Genomic DNA, 20759 nt, shown 5'->3' with positions numbered 1-20759 from the left:
ATTCTAGCCAGCACTTTGGCTGCTCTTGCTCTTCTCTCTTTTTAAAAGATTATTATTTATTGGCCTTGGCCATTTTCTTCCTTCTGTTGCACAAATATATAGGTGTTTTCTGCACAGAGAAGATAGTATCATATCTGCCCCTTTCTGCAGCTGGCTGAGTGGATTTATACTTATTTTTATTAATCAACTTATAACAAAAATGAAACCATCTCATGTTTGCTGATGCAAATGACAGTTTGTGTTGCTTTTGTTGTAGTTCTCATGTAAAAATGCACAAATAAAAGGAACTACACAGAATTCAAGTCCTGATTCTTTGTATATCTTATAACAAATCCCTTCAGAAACTTATTTAAGATATTATTTTTCCTCTTGGTTATGCTGCATGTGAGTAGGCAGTACTCATTTTTAAATAACTCTATAAAAGAAATATATTTAGCTATTTTAAAAAGCTGATACCTTTCTGAAATGCTCGCAGGTATCCTTTGTTTTGAATGCCATGCGTAAACAAAAATCTTATAGATGTTTATTTATTTCAGTGTCTTCCAGTTAATTTCTTTGATGGACGCCCAGTTGCAGCGCTCTAGCCTTGAGAAAGTGGAACTTGCAGTGCTCTGGTTTTTGGATCAGTTTCGAAAAACATACGTAGGAGATCAGCTTCAGCGCACCTCAAAGGTAAGTGTTTGCCCTTAAGTTACTTGTACAACTTTATTTTACATTTAGAACCTACTGTATGTATTTGTCTGTCTGTCTGTGATATAGAGCAGATCCAACATATTCGCGTGGTTTTGTGTGTACTCTTTCTTACATGTAGTCTTATGGGGATAATGAGTGGTCCTAAATGTATTTATCTGCCTAGCCATTGGAAAGGAATGGAGGAGGTATCTGTATCCACATTGAAGCTATAGTTGATGATGCTGAATCGTGACTGGCCTCTGGATGAATGTGCTGGAGTGATATATTTATTTATTTCCTGATACTTTTGTTGCCTCTGCAGTCAAATTTATTTCAAGATACAGATTATAAGGCTTTCCCGTTTTCAGCAGTTGTCTTCATTAAACATTTTTGAGGTTACGTTGTATTTTGTCTGAACTGTATAACAGGATTTTTTCTATTACATTATATTTCACATTTGGGTATGCAAGATTTATTCTTTTAATAGTTCTGCCCTTTTGACGGTTATTCATTTGTGCAGCTTCTGTTTTTTTTTTTTTTTTACATCTCTTGGATTCTTCCTGCATTTTAAATAGGAAAGGCAGGCAAGTTTAAAAGAAAAAACATTTTTAATCTTAACATTAGGAGACAGTCATAATATGTATGCCATAAAGAGCCTACAAAAGATGCAAATAATTTTATTTAGGCTCTAAGCAAATTTTTAGGAAGATGGCATGACAGGGTTCAAAGTTTTATCGTTATGCAATACTATAATGGTGCTTTCTGGTGAGCTGAGCAGTCTTGAGATTTCTCTTTTTCCCTTTGAGTGTCATATTTTGTAGGGGTATTAATGGTGTTAGCCCAAAAAGCAAAAACAAAGCTAATACTCTTGTGGTCTGGATGTCTGCTGGTATCAAAAGCATTTTTTTTAAAAAAAAGTTTTGGTTACATAAGTGTGTTTCCCCTGCTGTAGCAGCAAGTGTAGCAGCAGATGGCATTATATCCCTACAGTAGATCCTTTGCTATATATTACACACATGTATGTACTCTTATTGATTAGGAGGAACCATGTTTGAAAATAGAAAATACAGAGATATGTAAAAATGGACATTGTTAAGATGACAACTATTTATATGGCCAGTGCAAGTGCCTTGAATTAATTAAAAAGTCAGTTTGTAAATTTGACAGTCTGTGTTCTTCAGTCACATTGAAATGTTGTTTTGAGTTATTTTTAACGAAATCTCTACAGCTTTTTTAATGTTTATCTTCACCAATCGATTATGATTGGGAAACATATAGTATCTTAACAGAAATAACAATCCTGCCATTGTGCTATAAGAATCCCACAATAACACAGTACCTTCCAAATTATTGCAGATCTGGAGAGTTTGTAAAATACTAGCAAAGCTTTTATTCTATGTAACTACTAACAGAAATACAAAATATCACCCATATTGATTATTATATATTTTTTTAGAAGGCCTGATTGTAAACAAGTGGCTAACTACACTGTGACTCAAGGCAAATGTTAATTCCTTTTAATTCCTGTGCTGTGATATATAGGTGGAAAAGTCTAATACTGCAGTACAGTAAGACAGTCCACTGTGTAGGTTTATTTCTCAATATATCCCTTTAATATGTTAACCTTTATTTCTCCATCTTCTGTTATTCAAATTATACATGCTATTTATTTATTTATTTATTTTATTTAATGTGGTGGGTTATTTCATACTGTTCGGGAAATACAAGCAGTGGGGAAATCTCAGAAGCTCTAGTGGGAAATGTCTCCTCTGTTATGTCTATATCTTATTTGGATTGTTATGATCTTTAATGATATCAATGAGATTGCATTTCAGCATAATGTGTTCCCTTGGTAAAAAAAGAGAAGGAATAAGGAAGTATTCTATTGCCTGTGGATTCTTTCTCATTTTAGGGCACTGGTTTATCACCCTCTCCTTTATGCAAGTGATGAATGACCTTGCAGAGTTGATGGAGATACATATTTTTGGGGTTAAGAATGTGGGTGTGGAATCACATTTGTCTCCTGTAGATTTTGAGGAACTGATAAAATACAGCCATTAGTGTTTGCAACATTTATTTATTTTAATATTTATTTAAACTATTTTTACCCTGCCTTTCTCCTTGAAAGGACCCAAGGTGGTTTATGTCATTAAAAGGACAATGTACAAAGTTAAGAACAGTAAGTGTATAAATATTTAAAAAGAATTAAACAAGTATCGTATTAAAAAAAGTAAATAAAATCAATACTAAAAACAAATATAAAATCAACAGAGCACAAAACCCCTCTCAGATTGCCGGTCACTCAGGAAAAGTCTGTCTGAAGGTAGAATAATATTTCTTTTTCTAGTGTGGTGTGTTGCTTCATATGTGGTTAACTTCATTCAAAAGCCAAGAAAGCCTTCTATCATAAGCTAAGAAGACAGTTGCTGTTCTAAGATGTTGTACTATGCATGTGCAAATGATTGGGTTGTAGGTTGGAGATGCTGAGGATCCAAAAATTGTTTTAAAGTAGCTGGCATGTTGGTCATTGGTGTGGATGCGACTCTTGTAATTATAAATAATGTATAATTTATTTATTTATTTAGTTTCATTTAGTTTCATTGAGACTGTTTATAATTCATTGACCTTACTCTGCTAGAGCTGGCTCATTGTTTTGAAAAACGGCGGGTTATTTTGAAAACAACAGAGTTCAACATAATTTTCCTCATTCAGGAATTAGAATAATAATGGTATCTATGAGAAATTACATTGCAATAGCTCAGAAAGTAATTTCGCATTATGGGAAGACCTGAGTAAGCTGATAAGAAAATGTTTGTACTGAAAAGAAAACAGTTGGGAAAAGGTATAAAAACAGTTGAGAACAGATAACCAGATAACCTTTCAAAAAAGAACAAAACTGATGGCAGGTGAGCGTTGCTGGAGAAGAGGAAAAGATAACAAAGCAGCATAGAGAAAAGACACAGAAGTCATAGATGTTCCATAAATTTTAACCGAATTGGCTGTGTGAGAACATTATTCAATAGTGTGTGTGTGTGTGTGTGTGTGTGTGTGTGAGTGAGTGAGTGAGTGAAACATTTTCATTGTTCTTTTTTACTCTTAAAATATATATTGCTCCTTTATGTTTATTTCAATATTTGCCTACAGCTGAAGGTCAGTTTTTATATATTTTACATAATTTTTGGCCTACAGTTTTTTTTTACATAAGACTGTCTTCCATAAATTTTGACTTGTTACTATTTGAAGTATTTTTGTATGAATGGAACAGAGAAGCAATGCAGCTGAATAAAATAGACTGGCTGAACTTGCTTGGAATTATTGCAACAATGAAGAGACTTATACTTTGATACTCAGATGAGTTTTAATATGATTGTCTGAGAATGCTTGGTTTCATTCTGGAATTAGCTCTTTCCTCCAGTGGTTCCCAACATTGGATCCACAGATGTTCTTGGACTACAACTCCCAGAAATGCTGTCCAGCACAGCTAGTGGTGAAGGCTTCTGGGAGTTTTAGTCCAAGAACATCTTGGGGACCCAAGGTTGGGAAGCACTACTTTACTGAGAGAAATACCTGCTGCAATGAACACAGGCTTCTGATTTTTTCACAGAGTGCACTGGAAATTTCTGTTGGACTCCTAGGGCAGTGAATCTCTAACCTGTCAGAAGAATAACAAGTATCATCTCTGCTCTGCTGTAGAGTTGTAAGCATCTGAAATATAATCTAATTCACCCTCAAATTGGGGCACCCACAAGTAATCTAATGAATAAACCTGTTTGACTCTGTAGTGGGCTACAAGGAGGAGATAGAATGCAAGAAGTGCTACCTTTTATTTTTCTTGCTCAGTGGGCTTTTCATTGCTTCTAGTTCAAGGTCTTCTCAATTCTCCATGGTGCATCATGCTAAACCTAGCAGGAGATCAGAAAAGTCAGTTGATCAAAAGGGGAGTGGAATCCAGTTTGGAGCAAGGGAACTTGATTTGATAGAGGAATGTCATCTTATGAACATAAAATAGACAAAGACTAGAATATGTATACAGGAATGTTTAATGTTGTGCGGATTCTGGAGATAGATATATACAATTATAAAGAGTTGATGTTGCCATTTTTGACAAAGAATGAAATAGGTTGAAGAGCTAAGGGTGGTGATTGGAGTGCAAGCAGCAGCACTGTTGTGTTAAATATTACATGTGTCTGCAGATGAGAGTATGTAAGCCATCGTTATTAACAAATACATACAGAGATTGAGGTTGACCATTGATATTCATTAAGTAGCTTTTCTTATATTTTTCTTTATTTATAAAGTGCCTAAAACTGCTGTATAAAATTAGAAATAATATAGGCCCTGACCTGAGACTTGCAACTCAAAGATGAAAGATGTCTTAGAAAGTAGTCTACAGAACATGTGTTAGGCCTGGAATATTTCTGATACAGAATCAGCGTTATCCCTTTTAAAAAAACACCACAAGAGTATGATCAATGTTTGTATTTGAGTTGCAAGCTGCCTTCAGAAGACCAAGATAAGAAATTGAATGAATGAATTAAATAAGTAGTGAAATAATTATTTCCCAAATTCAGTTTGCATATTTCAGTATGAATTCTACAGCATTTTCTAATTCCAGCTTCAGACCTGTTCTTAGGATGTTGTCGATGATCTGATGGCTTGACTTTTCAAGGACAATGGCTTCTTCACTCACCTTGCCCAGCATTCCAGCCAGTGTCCTCCTTTACGTGTTGAACATATGGCAGATAGTTTCAGCTTGTGGAGTTTTATAAGATACGTTTTCATTGTTGGCCCTTCAGAACTGTTGTCTAGGACAAGGAAGCTTAAATCATGCTATTGTTCTGGAACCATCTGGGTGTTCAAATGGCATATCATGTTTCAGGCATTTTTATTTCCTATAAAAGGCAAGGATGTCTTTATTAGGAGCTGTGCAAAGTCAAGATGACCTTTGTGGCTGGAAAATAATGTAGATTAAGAAAGATCTGTAGCAAGGTGGGGAAAAAAGTAGCCAGAGGGTTGCATCTGGCATCACAGTGTTTATGCATCTCCAGATCCATCCTTATGTTCCCCATTCCCCCCCCCCAATTTTGAGGAGGAGTATGTCTCCAGGGTGCAGTTGGCCATTTTGGTCATTTGTGTCTGCCTCTCAGTTTGTTTTAGGCCAATGGAGTCCTTTTTCCCCAAAATCAAGATTAGTGACTTCTCGTCGTCCTTTAGTCGTTTAATCGCCAGGCCCTCCTATCCTCCACCGCCTCCTGGAGTTGTGTCAAATTCATTCCGGTAGCTCCGATGACACTGACCAACCATCTCATCCTCTGTCGTCCCCTTCTCCTCTTGCCTTCACACTTTCCTAACATCAAGGTCTTTTCTGAGGAGTCTTCTCTCCTTGGTGACTTCTGGTTTTAAAAAAAGAGCACTTGGGAGGGAGAACGGCTGGTCATGTCCTACAGGTCTGGCCTCCTATTTGGTCTGGATGTGGAACCGCACACTGAGCAGCCAGAGACATCCTTGAGCTGCCAGGCCTGACATCTTGGGCCATCAAGGCAGGATATCATGGAGCTGTCTGTGAGCTCTCCATGCCTGCAACAACTGTGGCATCTCTTGGACCTGTCTCTAGGACTGTGGTGGACTGAGTTCATCCAGGAGCAAGAGCTCATATGCCAGTGTTAACAGCATCTCCTAAAGAGGCAAGGAAGGATCAGACTTCAGGTCCAGGGAAATCTCCCTATAAATCCTCCTACTTAGTGGCAAGGGGGAAACTTCCGAGAAGTAGACCTAGGCCATTACAGTGGACCCTTGACTTACAGACGGCTTGACTTACAGACTTTTTGAGTTACAGACTTCTCTGGCCGCAAAATTTAGGTTTGACTTGCAGCCTGAGAATTGACTTACAGACCAGAAAAAAACCAAAATGGAACAAAAACGGCCTGTTACAGGATTAATCGGTTTTCAATGCACTGTAGGTCAATGGAGACTTGACTTACAGACTTTTTGACTTGAGAACCGCCTTCCAATACGGATGAAGTTCTCACGTCAAGACCCCACTGTACAGTGGGGTCTCTACTTAAGAACTTAATCCGTATTGGAAGGTGGTTCTCAAATGGAAAAGTTCTTATGTAGAATCTGCATTTCCCATAGGAATGCATTGAAAACCATTTAATCCGTATCTGCTCTTTTCCGTCCATAGAAACTAATGGGAAGCTGCTATTCTGCCTTCTACCACTAGAGGGGGATTTTTTTCTTTTTTTCCCCTTAGGTCAGGGAACAGTGTTAAAAGCACTTCTGACAAAGCTAATTTTGAAGCAATGGACTGAAAATCAATTAATCCGTTCTGGCTGTTTTTTTTTATGTAGAGGTGCGTTCGTACATTGAAGCATTAGTTCCCATAGGAACTAATGCAAAGCTGGTTAATACGTACTCTACCACTAGGGGGAGAACTTTTTTTTAACCTAAGATGACCTAAGGTTAAAAAAAGAGCAGGAAAGTTTTTTTTCCTGTTCTTATCTGGATTTTTGTTCTCAAGTAGAAGCAAAATTTAGCAAATGGAGCTGTTCTTAAGTGGAATTGTTCTTAAGTAGAGACGTTCTTAAGTAGAGACCCCACTGTACTATAAAAGGCCTCAGTTCAACTCATGCCATTGTTGGAGCAGGTGCTCCCACTGGAAGCTCTGCATGGTATTTGTAGGGAAAGAATCTGAGAAAGAATCTGCCAGTATAGGTGGTTATTAGTGCCACTCCTGTCCTGCAAATCTAAAGCAATTGAGAAAATCAGTGAGCATTTCCTCAAGCTAGCAACTAAGTACCTTATAATTGAACATCTCTAATTTTATCTTGCTTTCATTTGTGTGGTCTCTGTGTATACTTCTTTGCCACAGAATTAAAAAGGTAGGATGTGGGGAATAATCAGATAGTTTGTTGTTGACAATGCTTGGTCTTGATAAACATTTTCACCTCACAGTTGAAATCAGAGACTGGTGGGGAAACTACTTTATTTTAAACTGTGATGTGCTAAAATACAGCCTGGCTTATTATTGTGCACAACTGACTAATATTCATTCAGCCTTCAGCCTTACTTATCTTTTTGTTTAGAAAATGTTGTTGTTTTGCAAGAACACAGGAGTGAATTGAATACATAAATACACAGTTCTACAATGTATTTTGCATTCTTGAATGCAAGCACAATGTTAGCATTATTGAGCAGAGAATAATTAACTGCGCATACTTTATTTTGCCATTAGATCTTTGTGGTTTTGATGGCTAATTATGTGTGTATGTGGTTTTTCCAAGCTGTGGGGGCGGGGGTAAGGATCTGGTTTTATTACCAGGAAGTAAAGGCTTGGTGTTCTGACAGGTGGTGGAAATTAGCAGGCGGTTTTGAAATTGTGTTGTGTGGCTAGGAATTGGATCTCATTTTGATTCATCTTTTCTCAACTAGTAAATGAGGTTAATGCCATACATATTCAACTGATATGGATGAAGAGATTGATATAAAGTAGATCAACATAGCTGGAGGGCTGGTTTAATTTATAGGTAAAGAGGCAGTGATAAATGGAAGTAATGTAGTAGTGGTCACTAAATTCCTCAGCCATCAGGGCTTAAATAGCGTTAGTTGCTCATTAAAGACAGTATCAGGATGCAGTAAACAGGAATGGAAAAAAGAGTAGCCAACTAACCCTTAATTATCAAAATACAGAAAATACTAATTATATCTTAATTAGTTTTTTTCTTAATGTACTGAAATTGTTTTTTTTGTGTAGCACAAATGGATAGTTATATCAACAATAAATAGGTTGTTTTAATAACTTTCTTATACCTCCTGGGAAAACTGAATTCCAATTTTTAATATGCAGTAATGCTTCTCTAGCCTGTAGGAGATGAAAATTATTAAGTAGCTTTATTTTTTTGAAGATTTTACAGCAGCTTTGGGAAGAATTATTTCACCATGCATCAATTATTTTTAATTGAACTGAATATTTTTCAGATTGCATTAAATGCCTCTCATTTAACTTTTACATTTCAAAGTGAAAGAAGAGTTTTAAAAAGAAATGGGTGCAGCTGTGCCCCAAAATGTTTACAAGAAGGTCTGTTAACATGGCTAAACTTGTTTAAAGTAGTAATAGCATTTAAAGTTATGACTTAATGAGAGAGATGCATAATACAATCTAATAATATATTGGAAGCCAAGTTATATGTAGCATACGCATCACTGAAGTAAAAAGCCTTTCTGAAACCAGAGATTATGAATCTGCAATAAAACAAGACATAGACTGGATTGACCCCACCTCAACGTTTCATACAAAAAAGTGAAATCTGCATGGAGATAGATAAACAAACGATGGATAGTACATGGATTTTTTACTTCGAATTTGAGCACTGAGGTGGTCAGATTAAGATCCTGGGCTGGAGTCTGCACCTTGGACTTTATTGGCTCCTAGTGTCACCTGAATCCTGCTATTCCTGCAATACCATCCCGTGGCCATCTGCAGAGGCCAGACCAGCAAGTTGCCATAATCATCCTTGGAACAGATTGCCTATGTTCTGCCTCTGCAGCCGTCAGATATCTAAAGTGCCTTACTTGTGTTCTAAAAGAGGCCATTCTGAACCTAATACAATTAAATATAATTAAATATATGGATAAAAAGGCAAAGAGTGTTTTACTGATTTTGTGAGTGATACTGAACTGGAGAGGGTCATACATGCTCCACAAGACTTTGCAAGGTTAAAAATTCAGAATGGTATAAAATTGCTTTTATAAAACAATATTTTCTTACTCATTCCTCAGCAGCAAAGTATTTTTCTACTGAGATACGGATAAGATAATATTCAGCTGGAGTGCTATGTTTGATCTACAACAGCACAAATTATTTCTTTATACCTCAAGCACTTAATGTGAAAACATCAACCCTGTACGAATTCAGATCCTTAATTTTAGCATATTAGATGCTATCTGTATGAATGACTTTATTTATTTTTTGCAACTTCAAGGAAAATCATGGTTTTGTTGTCTCATGTTGGCTGGATTTTTAATAAAATCTACTATATCTATCTTTAAAATGCTTAGCTAGGTTCAGTTTGCAGCTTTATTTCACAGCAGCTAATAAAGGCATATTATCTTGTTCAGGCGTTGTAATTATTGAAATGTGTGTGTCCATTAACTGCAGCATTAGGCTGTGGATATAATTACTGTCTAGAGCCAATATCTTTGCAAAGCTGCATCTTCTATGCTACAAAGTCATAAGCAACAGTTGTAAAATAATATTTAAGTGATTCAGAATTATATTTTGCAGACTGAAGTGTAGTATTGCCTAAATTCAGATTATTGCTTTTATAAGTTGGTCATTAGGAACAACTATATTATCAGGTTATCCATTCATTAAATTTATTTGAAAGATGTTGCTTTTCCCCCAAATAAAACAATGCTATTGGTAGGTGGTGTTTGTTTTGCTGAGAGCAGTGCTGATAAAATATTGATATAATTTTAAAGGTAGTTAAGAAATATGTAGCAGAGCAGGGCCAACCCTTTCTGATTTAATGTGTTTTGATTCAGCAGAATGTTAAAGCTGATGGGACACCCCCCCACATACCCCCAACGAAGAAAGAAAGATGTTCCAACCTTTGCTTTTACAAAGGAGTTGTTTTGCATGAAACGATGTTATCTACCTTGTATGGCATTGGTACTAAATTAAAATGGGAGCCATGCTACTATGCATAATCTCTTCGTGGGATTCCATTCTGATGTCTTGAGATCTTCCCTTCGCCCATGGTTTAGGAATGAAACATTGTTTACTAGGCAATAGTGACATTTTTGGGATTTTTCCAAATTTATCTACCATTGTGTAGGCTGTTGCCCAATTTCATTACTTCCTCCGGGATGATATGTGACCTCCAAGGGGCACAAGAGAAGGGATGGACAGCCCACCTTATAATTTAATTTTAAAAAACACATTGACTCTTCACACAATGCATTCACATCATCTAGTACTGTTTCAGAACTGATGCTAAAATGTTACTGGAAGCAGAAAGCAGTGGGCTTCTGTTGGTTCTCCTGAAAGCAGCAGCAGTGGTGCTTAGGTTAGGAGTTGTGGCTCTTACCACCTTTTGCTCTCAGAGAGAAACTGGAAAGGGGGAAATTTTGCAGTGAGCATTTTTGTACATTTTTTCTTTTCTAGAAGAATTGCCCAAAATGCATGGGATTAGAGTTCCTGTGTTAAGTATCTGAGGAATTCTTGAAGGCTTTCACAGCCGAGATCCGATGGTGGTTGTAGGTTTTTCGGGCTATTTGGCCAGGTTCTGAATGCTTTTCTTTCTCACATTTCACCAGTCTCTGTGGCCGGCATCTTCAGAGGACAGGAGTTAGAATTCTGTCTGTGTTCTGCTGTCACACACACTACACATTATCCTACATAACTATCCCACACACTACACCAGAGTTCTAACTTCTGTCCTCTGAAGAGGCCAGTCTCAGAGACTGGCGAAACGTTAGGAAGAAAAACCTTCAGAACATGACCAAACAGCCCAAAAAACCTACAACTATCTGAGGAATATTTGCAAAAATCCTAATAAATGTTCTGAGTCTCTCCATGTCAAGATTTCCTCTTGTGTCAATAAGAGTCCTAGTCTTATTTCCCCCCTTTTTTATATATAAACTCTTCACTCTGCACAGGAAACGGCTAAATTCTGTGTAGCTTAGCACACATTTCAATGAATCCTGATCAAGAAATAATGTCATACTGAGCAGGAACTGTAACAATCCTTGTAGCTTGGTGGTTTTGCTGCCTTTTCAAGGTGAGTCCTGCAGACAAGAGATGCCATTCTCTGTAAAAAATGTAATAGTACTGCACATTTTAGCCTTTCTAACCCCAAACCACAAACTCCCATGAATATTCTTTTGATGTACATATTTTTATTCTTCAACTTCTTAGCACTATGTTTTTAAATCAACATTCTGCAATTCAATGCATTTGTATTATATTTAGGTTTTAACTGTAACTCTGGTTGTGGTTGAATGATCAAAGTGTTTAAATCAACAGTAAACATATCGCTCATTCATCCAACAAGAGAAGGAATTGAAATTGGTATATTCTTAGTCCAACTGGTTGTGCTTGTATCTTCCGCAATGTACTTCTCTTGGATGAAGAGGTCCCCCCCCCCCTATTATTACACCTCACATAATGTGTACATTAATTAGCTGAATGTAGACTGCTAAATAATGATGATAAAGAGGGCATATTTCAGATGGCACTAATGTATTTTTTTGTGTTTTGTTTTCCTTTTCTTTTTGTCAAAAGTGGGTTCAGGCATTAACCCTCAGGTGGAGAATTGTGTTATTAATATGTATAAGAGGTTTCATTATGACGTTTCTTTCCTTAAGACAAACCTTTTATTATTCTAAGTGGAAGTGCTGTGCTGGTGTTGGTATTAGTGTTAAGAGTCTCCATGGCTTATGACAGTGGTTCCCAACCTTTTTCACACGGCAGACAGGTTTAGTGTGTGAGCAGAGGGCTGGGGGCAGCGTCCCTGTGCGTGTACATGGGGCATACGTGCATGTGTGGGTAGGGCATAGGTGTCTGTGTGGGTGGGACATGTGTGTGTGCATGTGGGGGGTCATGTGTGTGTCAGTGCGTGCGTGGGCAGGGTGTCCGTGTGTGTTTGTGGGGAGCATCCATGCATGAGTGGTGGGGTGGGAGATCTGTCTCCATGGCCCAGTCCTGCCAAGGTAACAGCCTGGTACTGGGCCACGGACTGGGGGTTGGGGACCCCTGGCTTATGGTGCTGGAAGAGTTCAGTGTTCATGCCAGGACCATGCTGCAGGAGCAGCTCAGGTTTTCCTTCCTGCCATGACAGCTATGATGTTGTTCCAGTTGGTTCTCCTGGTACCACCCATGAATCAGGGCACACTCTAGTTTTCTGTGTAGGATGGTATGATTGTGATCTGATTGTAGAGGAGAGCTGAATGGCTTTCTGATGACTCATGGGGAGTTTACTGTAGCCTCACCAGGTGATCTTGTTTGAAGCCCTTGTTGATATTTGGAATGGAGAAATGACCAGGGCAGTTGACACAAAACATCCCCTCCCATGCAGTGGAGCCAGGATTGTTCTCTGGCTTAATAGGAGGCTCACGGGGATGAAGCGAATGGGATGGAGACTAGAATGACAGTGATGGAAACCTCAGAGGGGTTCTGATCAAACATGGGCAAGAGCAGAGGTCGTCAACCCCAGTCTGAGGCCCGGTGCCAGTCTGTGGCCTGAGCCAGACCAGCCCACGGAGACAGACCTCCCACCCACCCCCGCACACACTCCCTTCCCCACAGCTGCTTTGTAAATGTGCATGTGTGCCAGCGCCAGTTGGAGTCAGAACAAGCAAGGCAGACCTTTGTCTCAAATGTGCATATCATACACTGCAGGCAGAAACACAAAATGCCAAATAGGCATGCTAAACTAAAGATCTGAGTTTATGTTTTACTTAAGACAGGATGGGACTTCATTGGGGATGCTGGCTTCTGATCTCTTGAATTAATCTGAAGTATTGCATCTATAGTGGACATATTAATAACTTAATGACTCGAATAAAATTTTTGAGGAATATTCAGGTCACATCTAAGTCTATTAAATGCTGTACCACTTCAGTTGAAGTTAAATGTGACTAGGAGTTCTCAGGCATTTGAAAACACACATTAAATCGTTGTTGACAGTTGTCTGACATTACTTTTTCTGTTAAATCAGTAGGTAGTTATCATATATATTTCCAAGAGAAGTACCTCGTGTTTGCAGGAACTGGAATTCATGTAAGAGGAAGTTGGTCACTCTGTAACACCATCACTATAAGTCTCAGGATATTAGTAGTATATAAATCATGTTGTGTTTCAGAAGGAAAGAAGGAAGGAAAGGAAGAAAGGAAATTCCACTATTCTCAAAGAGTTTGCAGTCTTAGAAACATTCCTTCAGTGTTCCTTTTCCAGGGACTGGAACCTTTTCCTGTTAGTACAATAAATAGACAAGAAAAGGGAATTTACTAGCCCCACTCCCCTCTTCCAAATTCTCCTGTGCTAATGAAGGGACATACGTCCAAATGAAGGCTTTCCACGTTATTTTGTAGACTTCATTTTGCATCGTTCCAAATTATGTGAAGAACTTCTATAGTTACAGGAGACTCTCTTGTGTGGAAAGTTGTCATCTACATGTAGAAGGTGGTGAAAACGTGAATCTGTTTAGGATTCATGATCCATGAATGCATGAATAGGGCCTTCATTGAGTTAGCAATAAAAATAGGATTGAGAATTAAAATGGATATTTATAGAGCATTTTGTATTTCAATTTCACCAGTAATCTTAAGTTCCTAATAAAATACTTGTCTGCAGATTTTTTCCCCAGTTGTTACCTTCCTTTAATAGATACTTCTATTTTTGTTTATATGTTTTGTTTTTTAATTTGTTTTATTTACAGGGCACCTGTTTCTCTAATTCTTTGTAGCTGGCTGGATTGTTGGCATTGATCTGTGAGAAAGTTTATGAAACTCTTTTTCTTTTATGGTAATACTGAGAAAAATTAGCTAGATTTAGGAAGCAAAAATAGACAAACATGGATGTAAAGGAAGAAAGTTCCCACTATGCTCTATTAAACTAGGGGTTATAGCATTAATTACTGAAGTAGGCTAGTGCAAAACGTTCCATATGGAACTAGTTTTTATTTCTAGCCACCCACCCACCCACCCACCCACCTACCATCATAGAACTGCTGAGTTGAAAGGGACCATATGCATTGTTGAGTCCCGCCTCTATCAAGGTGGCGCAGGAGGGAATTGAACTCCCAACCTCTGGCTCTGCAGCCAGATGCCTTAAGCACTGAGCTATCCAGCAGTACCCTTATGTGAATTTATACCCCAAATCTTTATTTAAATGATACAGAACCACAGGTTTATTTCAAACAATGGGAAGGTTTCTCCTGTAAGCTCTATGAATTTACTAGAAAGATTAACCTTGGTAGGAATAGAGCTAGTTATTAAGAATCAGCACTGGATGAAGTCCCCCAGGAAGGATAGCCAGGTATTCAAAGTAGAGTGAATGCACCCAGTTGTTTTATTGCCTTTGAATTACTAAGGATATTGGTGATATTTTCTAGGACCAATAAAATCTATAATTGAGAATTTAACAGAAAAAACAGTTTGAGCTCAGATGGGAGAAATCTAATGGAGGTAGTATTATTTTTAATAATTTTTTTAAATCCAAAGTGGAGGCCATCCGCCGGGATCTCGCTCCTTTTTTGAATACAGTGAGTCAAGTTGGGATGTCCAGCGCTCCGTCTTGCCCGGTGTCTTTTGACTCTTTTCAGCCCGTATCGCCCGACACTGTGGCCAGGACGCTTGATCGCTGTCGTGCCACCACCTCCTCTTTGGACCCCTGCCCGGCCTGGCTAATCAAGGCAGCCAGGCCCTCAACAACGGAATGGGCTACTGTAATAATTAATGGGTCTTTCCTTGAGGGTAGATTTCCCTCTGCCCTCAATGAAACACTCATTAGGCCCATAAGAAAGAAACCCAGTTTGGCGGCGGACGAAATTGGCAACTATAGGCCCGTCGCCAATGTTTCTTTCTTAAGCAAGGTAGTCGAGAGGGTGGTGGCCGATCAGCTCCAGGCGTTCCTGGATGAAACAGATGCCCTGGATCCATTCCAGTCGGGCTTCAGGCCGCGCCATGGGACAGAAACGGCATTGGTCGCCCTGTGTGATGACTTATTGAGGGAGGCCGACAGGGGCAAAGTGTCTCTGTTGGTACTCCTCGATATCTCAGCGGCCTTTGATACCATTGACCATGGTATCCTCCTGGGGAGGCTCGCCGAGTTGGGGATAGGTGGCCGGGCCTTTGCTTGGCTCCGTTCCTTCTTGGAGGACCGTCCCCAGAGAGTACAGCTTGGGGAGAATGTTTCGGCCCCGTGGTGCCTTAATTGTGGGGTCCCACAGGGGTCGATCATCTCCCCAATGCTGTTTAATATCTACATGAGGCCGCTGGGAGGGGTCATCAGGAGGTGTGGAGCGCAGTGCCATCAATATGCGGATGACACACAGCTCTACATCTCCTTTTTTCCAACTGCAGGAGATGCCGTTCTGTCCCTTCAGCGTTGCCTGGAGGCTGTACAGGAATGGATGCAGGAGAACGGGCTGAGGCTGAACCCGGACAAGACAGAGGTACTGAGAGTGGGCGCCCCCACACCTGGGGACATGGGAAACTCCCTCATTTTTGGGGGGGTGACCCTGCCCGCCAGGGATGGGGTCCGTAGCTTGGGTGTCCATCTTGACCCGGCGCTCACCATGGAGACCCAGGTGGCGTCCGTGGTCCGTTCCGCTTTTTTCCATCTCAGGCGGATAGCCCAGCTGCGGCCCTACCTTGATGTGGGGTCTCTCACCACTCTGGTGCATGCGCTTGTAGTCTCGAGATTAGACCACTGTAATGCGCTCTACGTGGGGCTACCTTTGAGATTGCTGCGGAAACTACAGGTGGTGCAGAATGCGGCGGCCAGACTACTCAGTGGGCTGAGAAGATACCAACATATCTCCCCCACTCTGGCCGCATTGCATTGGCTGCCAATCCGATTCCGCATTGATTTCAAAGTGTTAACGCTTACTTACAAAGCCCTAAACGGTTTAGGACCTCGATACTTGGCGGAACGCCTTCTACCATCTAGATCTACCCGTGTCACTCGCGCGAGCCAGGAGATAAGGCTGAGGAGCCTAACGCCGAGAGAGGCCCGAAAGGAAAAGACCAGAATCCGGGCCTTCTCGGCGGTGGCTCCTCGCCTTTGGAACAACTTGCCCCCTGAGATTCGCGCGGCTCCCTCGCTGGGCATTTTTAAGAAACAACTAAAAACATTGATGTATAGGCGGGCCTTCCCAACAGAAAACCCTTGACGATCTTTTTTCTTATTCTGTTCTTTATTATTATTTTTTTTATTTAAGTTTCTGCTGTAAAGTTTTAAAATTACATTGTTGTTTTTACTGTAAGCCGCCTAGAGTGGTCTAATATGATCAGATAGGCGGGATAGAAATAAAATAAATAAATAAATATAAATAAATATACCTTTCCCACAGTATATTTAGGTCTCCTTTTGGGCATAAAAACTGATAGTGCTTCTTAAGTTTAGGTAGAAACACATCCATGAAAGCTGATTTACAGCAGGTTCAAGAAAATTGTTGGTCCACCTGGCTAGCATTATTTTTTTAACTTGCCAATGGCTCTGAAGTGTCAAAGATATTCTCCAGTGCTGTTGAGACAGGATTGCTTTCATATTCTCTGGCCCATTTCCTATCATACCATAAATATAATAACTTTGAAATATCTATATACCCTTTCGAACAATTAAGTAAAATGTGTCTTCCCTGATTAATGGATTAACATGTCTGCTCAGAGGTAAGCTCTGTGGAATTCAGTGGGTCTTATTCCCAGGTAACTGCATATAAGCTGATAAACTGCTTGGTAGTTTGTGGCCTTAATGTGTATATTTATATATGTATTTCCATCTAGTGAAAGGGGAATGTATCTATTACCACTGTGTTGTCTTTCTATCTCTTTCTGTTTTATTGCACAGAAGACTGCCCATCTTCCTTTGAAGACATGTAGCAAACCAGTCCACCTTGGGTTTTCCTTCCATACTTGAAGAGTTTGCTTCACCTTTTGGTCCATGTGGCAGATGGGGCAAGTCTTTCAGGGTGTTGTCCAGCAATGGCAAGGTAAGATAGTAAGGAGAATGTAATTAGAAATGGATCAAACATTTTAGAAAGTTTCATGGCCAACACAGTCTATACAACTCAAGCTGATCTGGTGGTGAGAACAGAAATGATTTCTTTCTTTCTTTCCTTTTTTTGCTGTGTGTGTGTATGAAATAACAAATACCCGTATTTTTCGCTCCGTAAGACGCACCTTTCCATAAGACACACCAATTTTTAGGAGAAGAAAACAGGAAAATATAATCTGTTTTCTTCGCTCCGTAAGACGCACAGACTTTCCACCCCCCTGTTTTGTGGGAAAAAAGTGTGTCTTGTGGTGCGAAAAATACGGTAGCATTTCTTATTATATATCTTTAATCTGAAGTTGGAGTTAATGTGTGAGCTAATCTTAGTTCTGGGACACTTTCATATATTTTGGGACTCATTTAAAACCAATAGATCAAGATGGGTTTAGCATTTAAGGTCTATAAATATTTTGCACCTGTGGAATTGGATTTCTGTGGATCACTTTGAATGGTGGAGTCACCCCAGATGAAAGGATCCCTTCTTGGTGTATGTGGGCGGGGGGGGGGAGCATTGGGCTTGGAGGGCAGCTTCCTAAGATATCATCTTCTTTGGTGTAATTCCCTTTGCCAGTACAAGGTTTCTTTCTACAGGATGGAAACTGTATTCTGAGAGTTCACACCAAAGGTGTGTTCTGGTAATATTCCTCTTTTAGGCCTCTGGAGAACAGAAAGAACACTTTATCTTCAGGTTCTCCACATCCCAACTCTGGCTAATGGCCAGCGCCTCTTCATTTCTTTCTGTATGCCCCGTCTTTTCATATTTCTTATGTTCAGAGGCTGGGGAAAAGTGAATTTTGTTCTGACACCCTGTCACCATCACTGGTAGCCTGAAACTCAGGCTTCTGAGTAGAGGTCTCTCCTGCTTGTTGCTTCCACCCCCCCCCATAGATCCTAATGGAGATACTTGAAAAATATGGAGCATATTAAGGAAAATGTATAATAATAATCTGTTTTACAATATACTTGTGGGATTTCTTTTGGCTTCTTTTTTTCTTCCTCTTATTAGCATGAATTTATAAGTTTATATCATGTTGGATTTTGTGAGAAATGTGGTCATGTTAAACTACATTCCTAAGAATCCTTGCTTTCATTTTTTAAGACATTATGTTTGCAGAGATTTCAGTGCCTGCAAATTGTTTTGGTGTTGATATGTACCGTATGTCCAGTTTTTTACCTTGGACCTCTATAAATGCAGACAATTTGGGTTCTTCTGAGCCTGCGCAGAAGTTCTTGGAAGATTCCAGAGCTTTAGCATGTGTTCGCTGGGACTGCTTCCTTGATGTATATGTTCCGTCTGTGCTGAAGAGACCCTCAGGTCCTTTTTGCTGCTGCTGAGGGTTCTCCTCTTAATGACTGGAGTTCCATTCGCTAGTTTCAGTCTTTTTCCATTCTACCCTTTGACTTTTTTTCATTTGGCTCCTTCGACTGTCTCCTCCTCTTTTTTGGGGTTAAGTCTAAAATAAAAACGAACAAACAAAAAACCCATTAGTTAGAGACTCCCCTCCTTTCCCCCCCCTCCATGTTATGGCGTGTGTGTTGTGCCCAAATAAAGTTCCCCTTTCAGATGGCTATGAACAGTGCTTGTTTTGTTTGGGGGAAGAACACCAAACTCAGTCTTACCAGGCCTGCAAGAACTTGACAAACCCTGCCCTGAAGCTTCGCCTCCAAAGCCATTGGAGGCAAAGCTTTGTTCTTTCCTTTGGGAACAGCCCCTTAAGACAACTACCAGCCACACCATCGTGGATTTGACTTTGGCTTCACAGCCACAGGGATACAACTTGGTTCCACCACAATCCTCCACCCTGACACTGAGGCCCGCCTTGTCCAAACCAATAACTTAAGTCCAAATCCACCTCCAAGGCTGCCAAACACAAGCCATTGACACTGAAGTTGAGCTCTACCTCAAAGCTGTGCTCAGTTCCTCCTTGATCAGCATCATCCCCCCCCCCCAAAGAAGAAGAACTCTTCCTAAGACCTGGATGGACAAAGAACATCCAAACACATCTTGGTCTAAGATGGTCTCAGAGATGGAGACCTCACCCCGAGGGTCAAGACTGTTGAGGAGACAGACCCTCTGCTCTCCCCAGTAGAGGAACTCCCATAAGATCTGATCTGCTTGAACTTTTTATCAGAAGATGGCGATGACCCACTTCTGTTATCTGGCCATGTGCATCTCTCATTTAGTTGCCTCACTGGTGACTAAATGGTGATACTGCTGTTGAGGTGACTGCAGTCAGTGCACACCAGTCCCAGGTTGCTGGGACAATCACAGGCAGGCCAATGCCTTCATTCCCCTCCAAAGGCCTCTGAGCCCTCTCCACCTTGTAAGCATTCTGTAAAGACCCATCACACTTCAGGTCAACACTTCACCGATACTGACTACAACCAGGTCCCACAGGGCGACAAGTAACCTACACACTACACTCAGCACTGGAATGGTCAATCGTGCTACATAATGGTGTATGGCCCCCTGACTTACTATGAACCTGAGCCTGTGTACCCCAAGTATTATTTGGATACTCTGATGCATCACCACGGGTACTACTCAGAATCGAGGGAACACCATTACTTCCACTCCAATGCTCTGGCTTCACTTCAGAGGATGACACATAATTCACTCCTCCAAAACTGAGGCTTGACAAATTGGGAATTGAGAATGGATACTACACTTTCCCAGGTCACATCATCTTCCCTCCAAGTCACTACCACCTACCAGGTGTCCCCCCACCTTGACTGAAATTGTTCCTTTGCTCCCCCCTCAGCATCACTGTCACTCTTCTCGACAACCAGCTTAGCAACCATCTTTGGTGCCAACCTATCCAAAGACCATGACATCAAAGTGTAGGCATTGCTTTCCCTCTCTGCAGCCTACCTCACCTCCAGAGGGCTTGTTGGAACCCGGTCTTGACACTGAGGATTCAGATTCACATCCGGGGGATCCCTAGCCTAACCTGAAACCTGATTCTGATGCTGCGGGTACATACCCAACTTCTCCATCAAAGGACTTTATTGGATTTATACTCTCCCTCCTTGAGCACATAAAGGAATCCTGGGTCAAACCATTGTCCATCCCCAAATCTCAAGGAAAGTGGAGAATCTTTATAAGATGCGGGGTGAAGACACCACCTTCCTTGCTAAGCACCCTCTCCTGAACTCAGTTATCATTGGCACAACCCTAGCCAGGTTCAGGAATCACTCTTAAGTCTGCACCTACCAACTGTGAGGGCAGAAAACTGGACATCATTGGACGCTGAATATACTCTTGGCCTTTATCCTCTGGGTATCAAATTGTCAAGCTGCAATGGGAGCA

At 40.3% G+C, this 20759-nt stretch overlaps 1 protein-coding gene across 1 annotated transcript in view; it reads left to right on the top strand.

Annotated features, from left to right (window-relative positions):
* RANBP17 (RAN binding protein 17) overlaps positions 1 to 20759 on the top strand; it is a 308485-nt gene that overhangs the window by 65877 nt on the left and 221849 nt on the right. The window contains exon 14 of the mRNA XM_073002881.2: positions 537 to 672. Coding sequence (XP_072858982.2) covers positions 537 to 672 — 136 coding nt within the window. The remainder of the gene's footprint in view (positions 1 to 536; positions 673 to 20759) is intronic.

This window comes from Pogona vitticeps, chromosome 1 (assembly GCF_051106095.1).
Source record: "Pogona vitticeps strain Pit_001003342236 chromosome 1, PviZW2.1, whole genome shotgun sequence".
NCBI lineage: Eukaryota > Metazoa > Chordata > Lepidosauria > Squamata > Agamidae > Pogona > Pogona vitticeps.
This window is presented reverse-complemented; position numbering and strand designations above follow the sequence as displayed.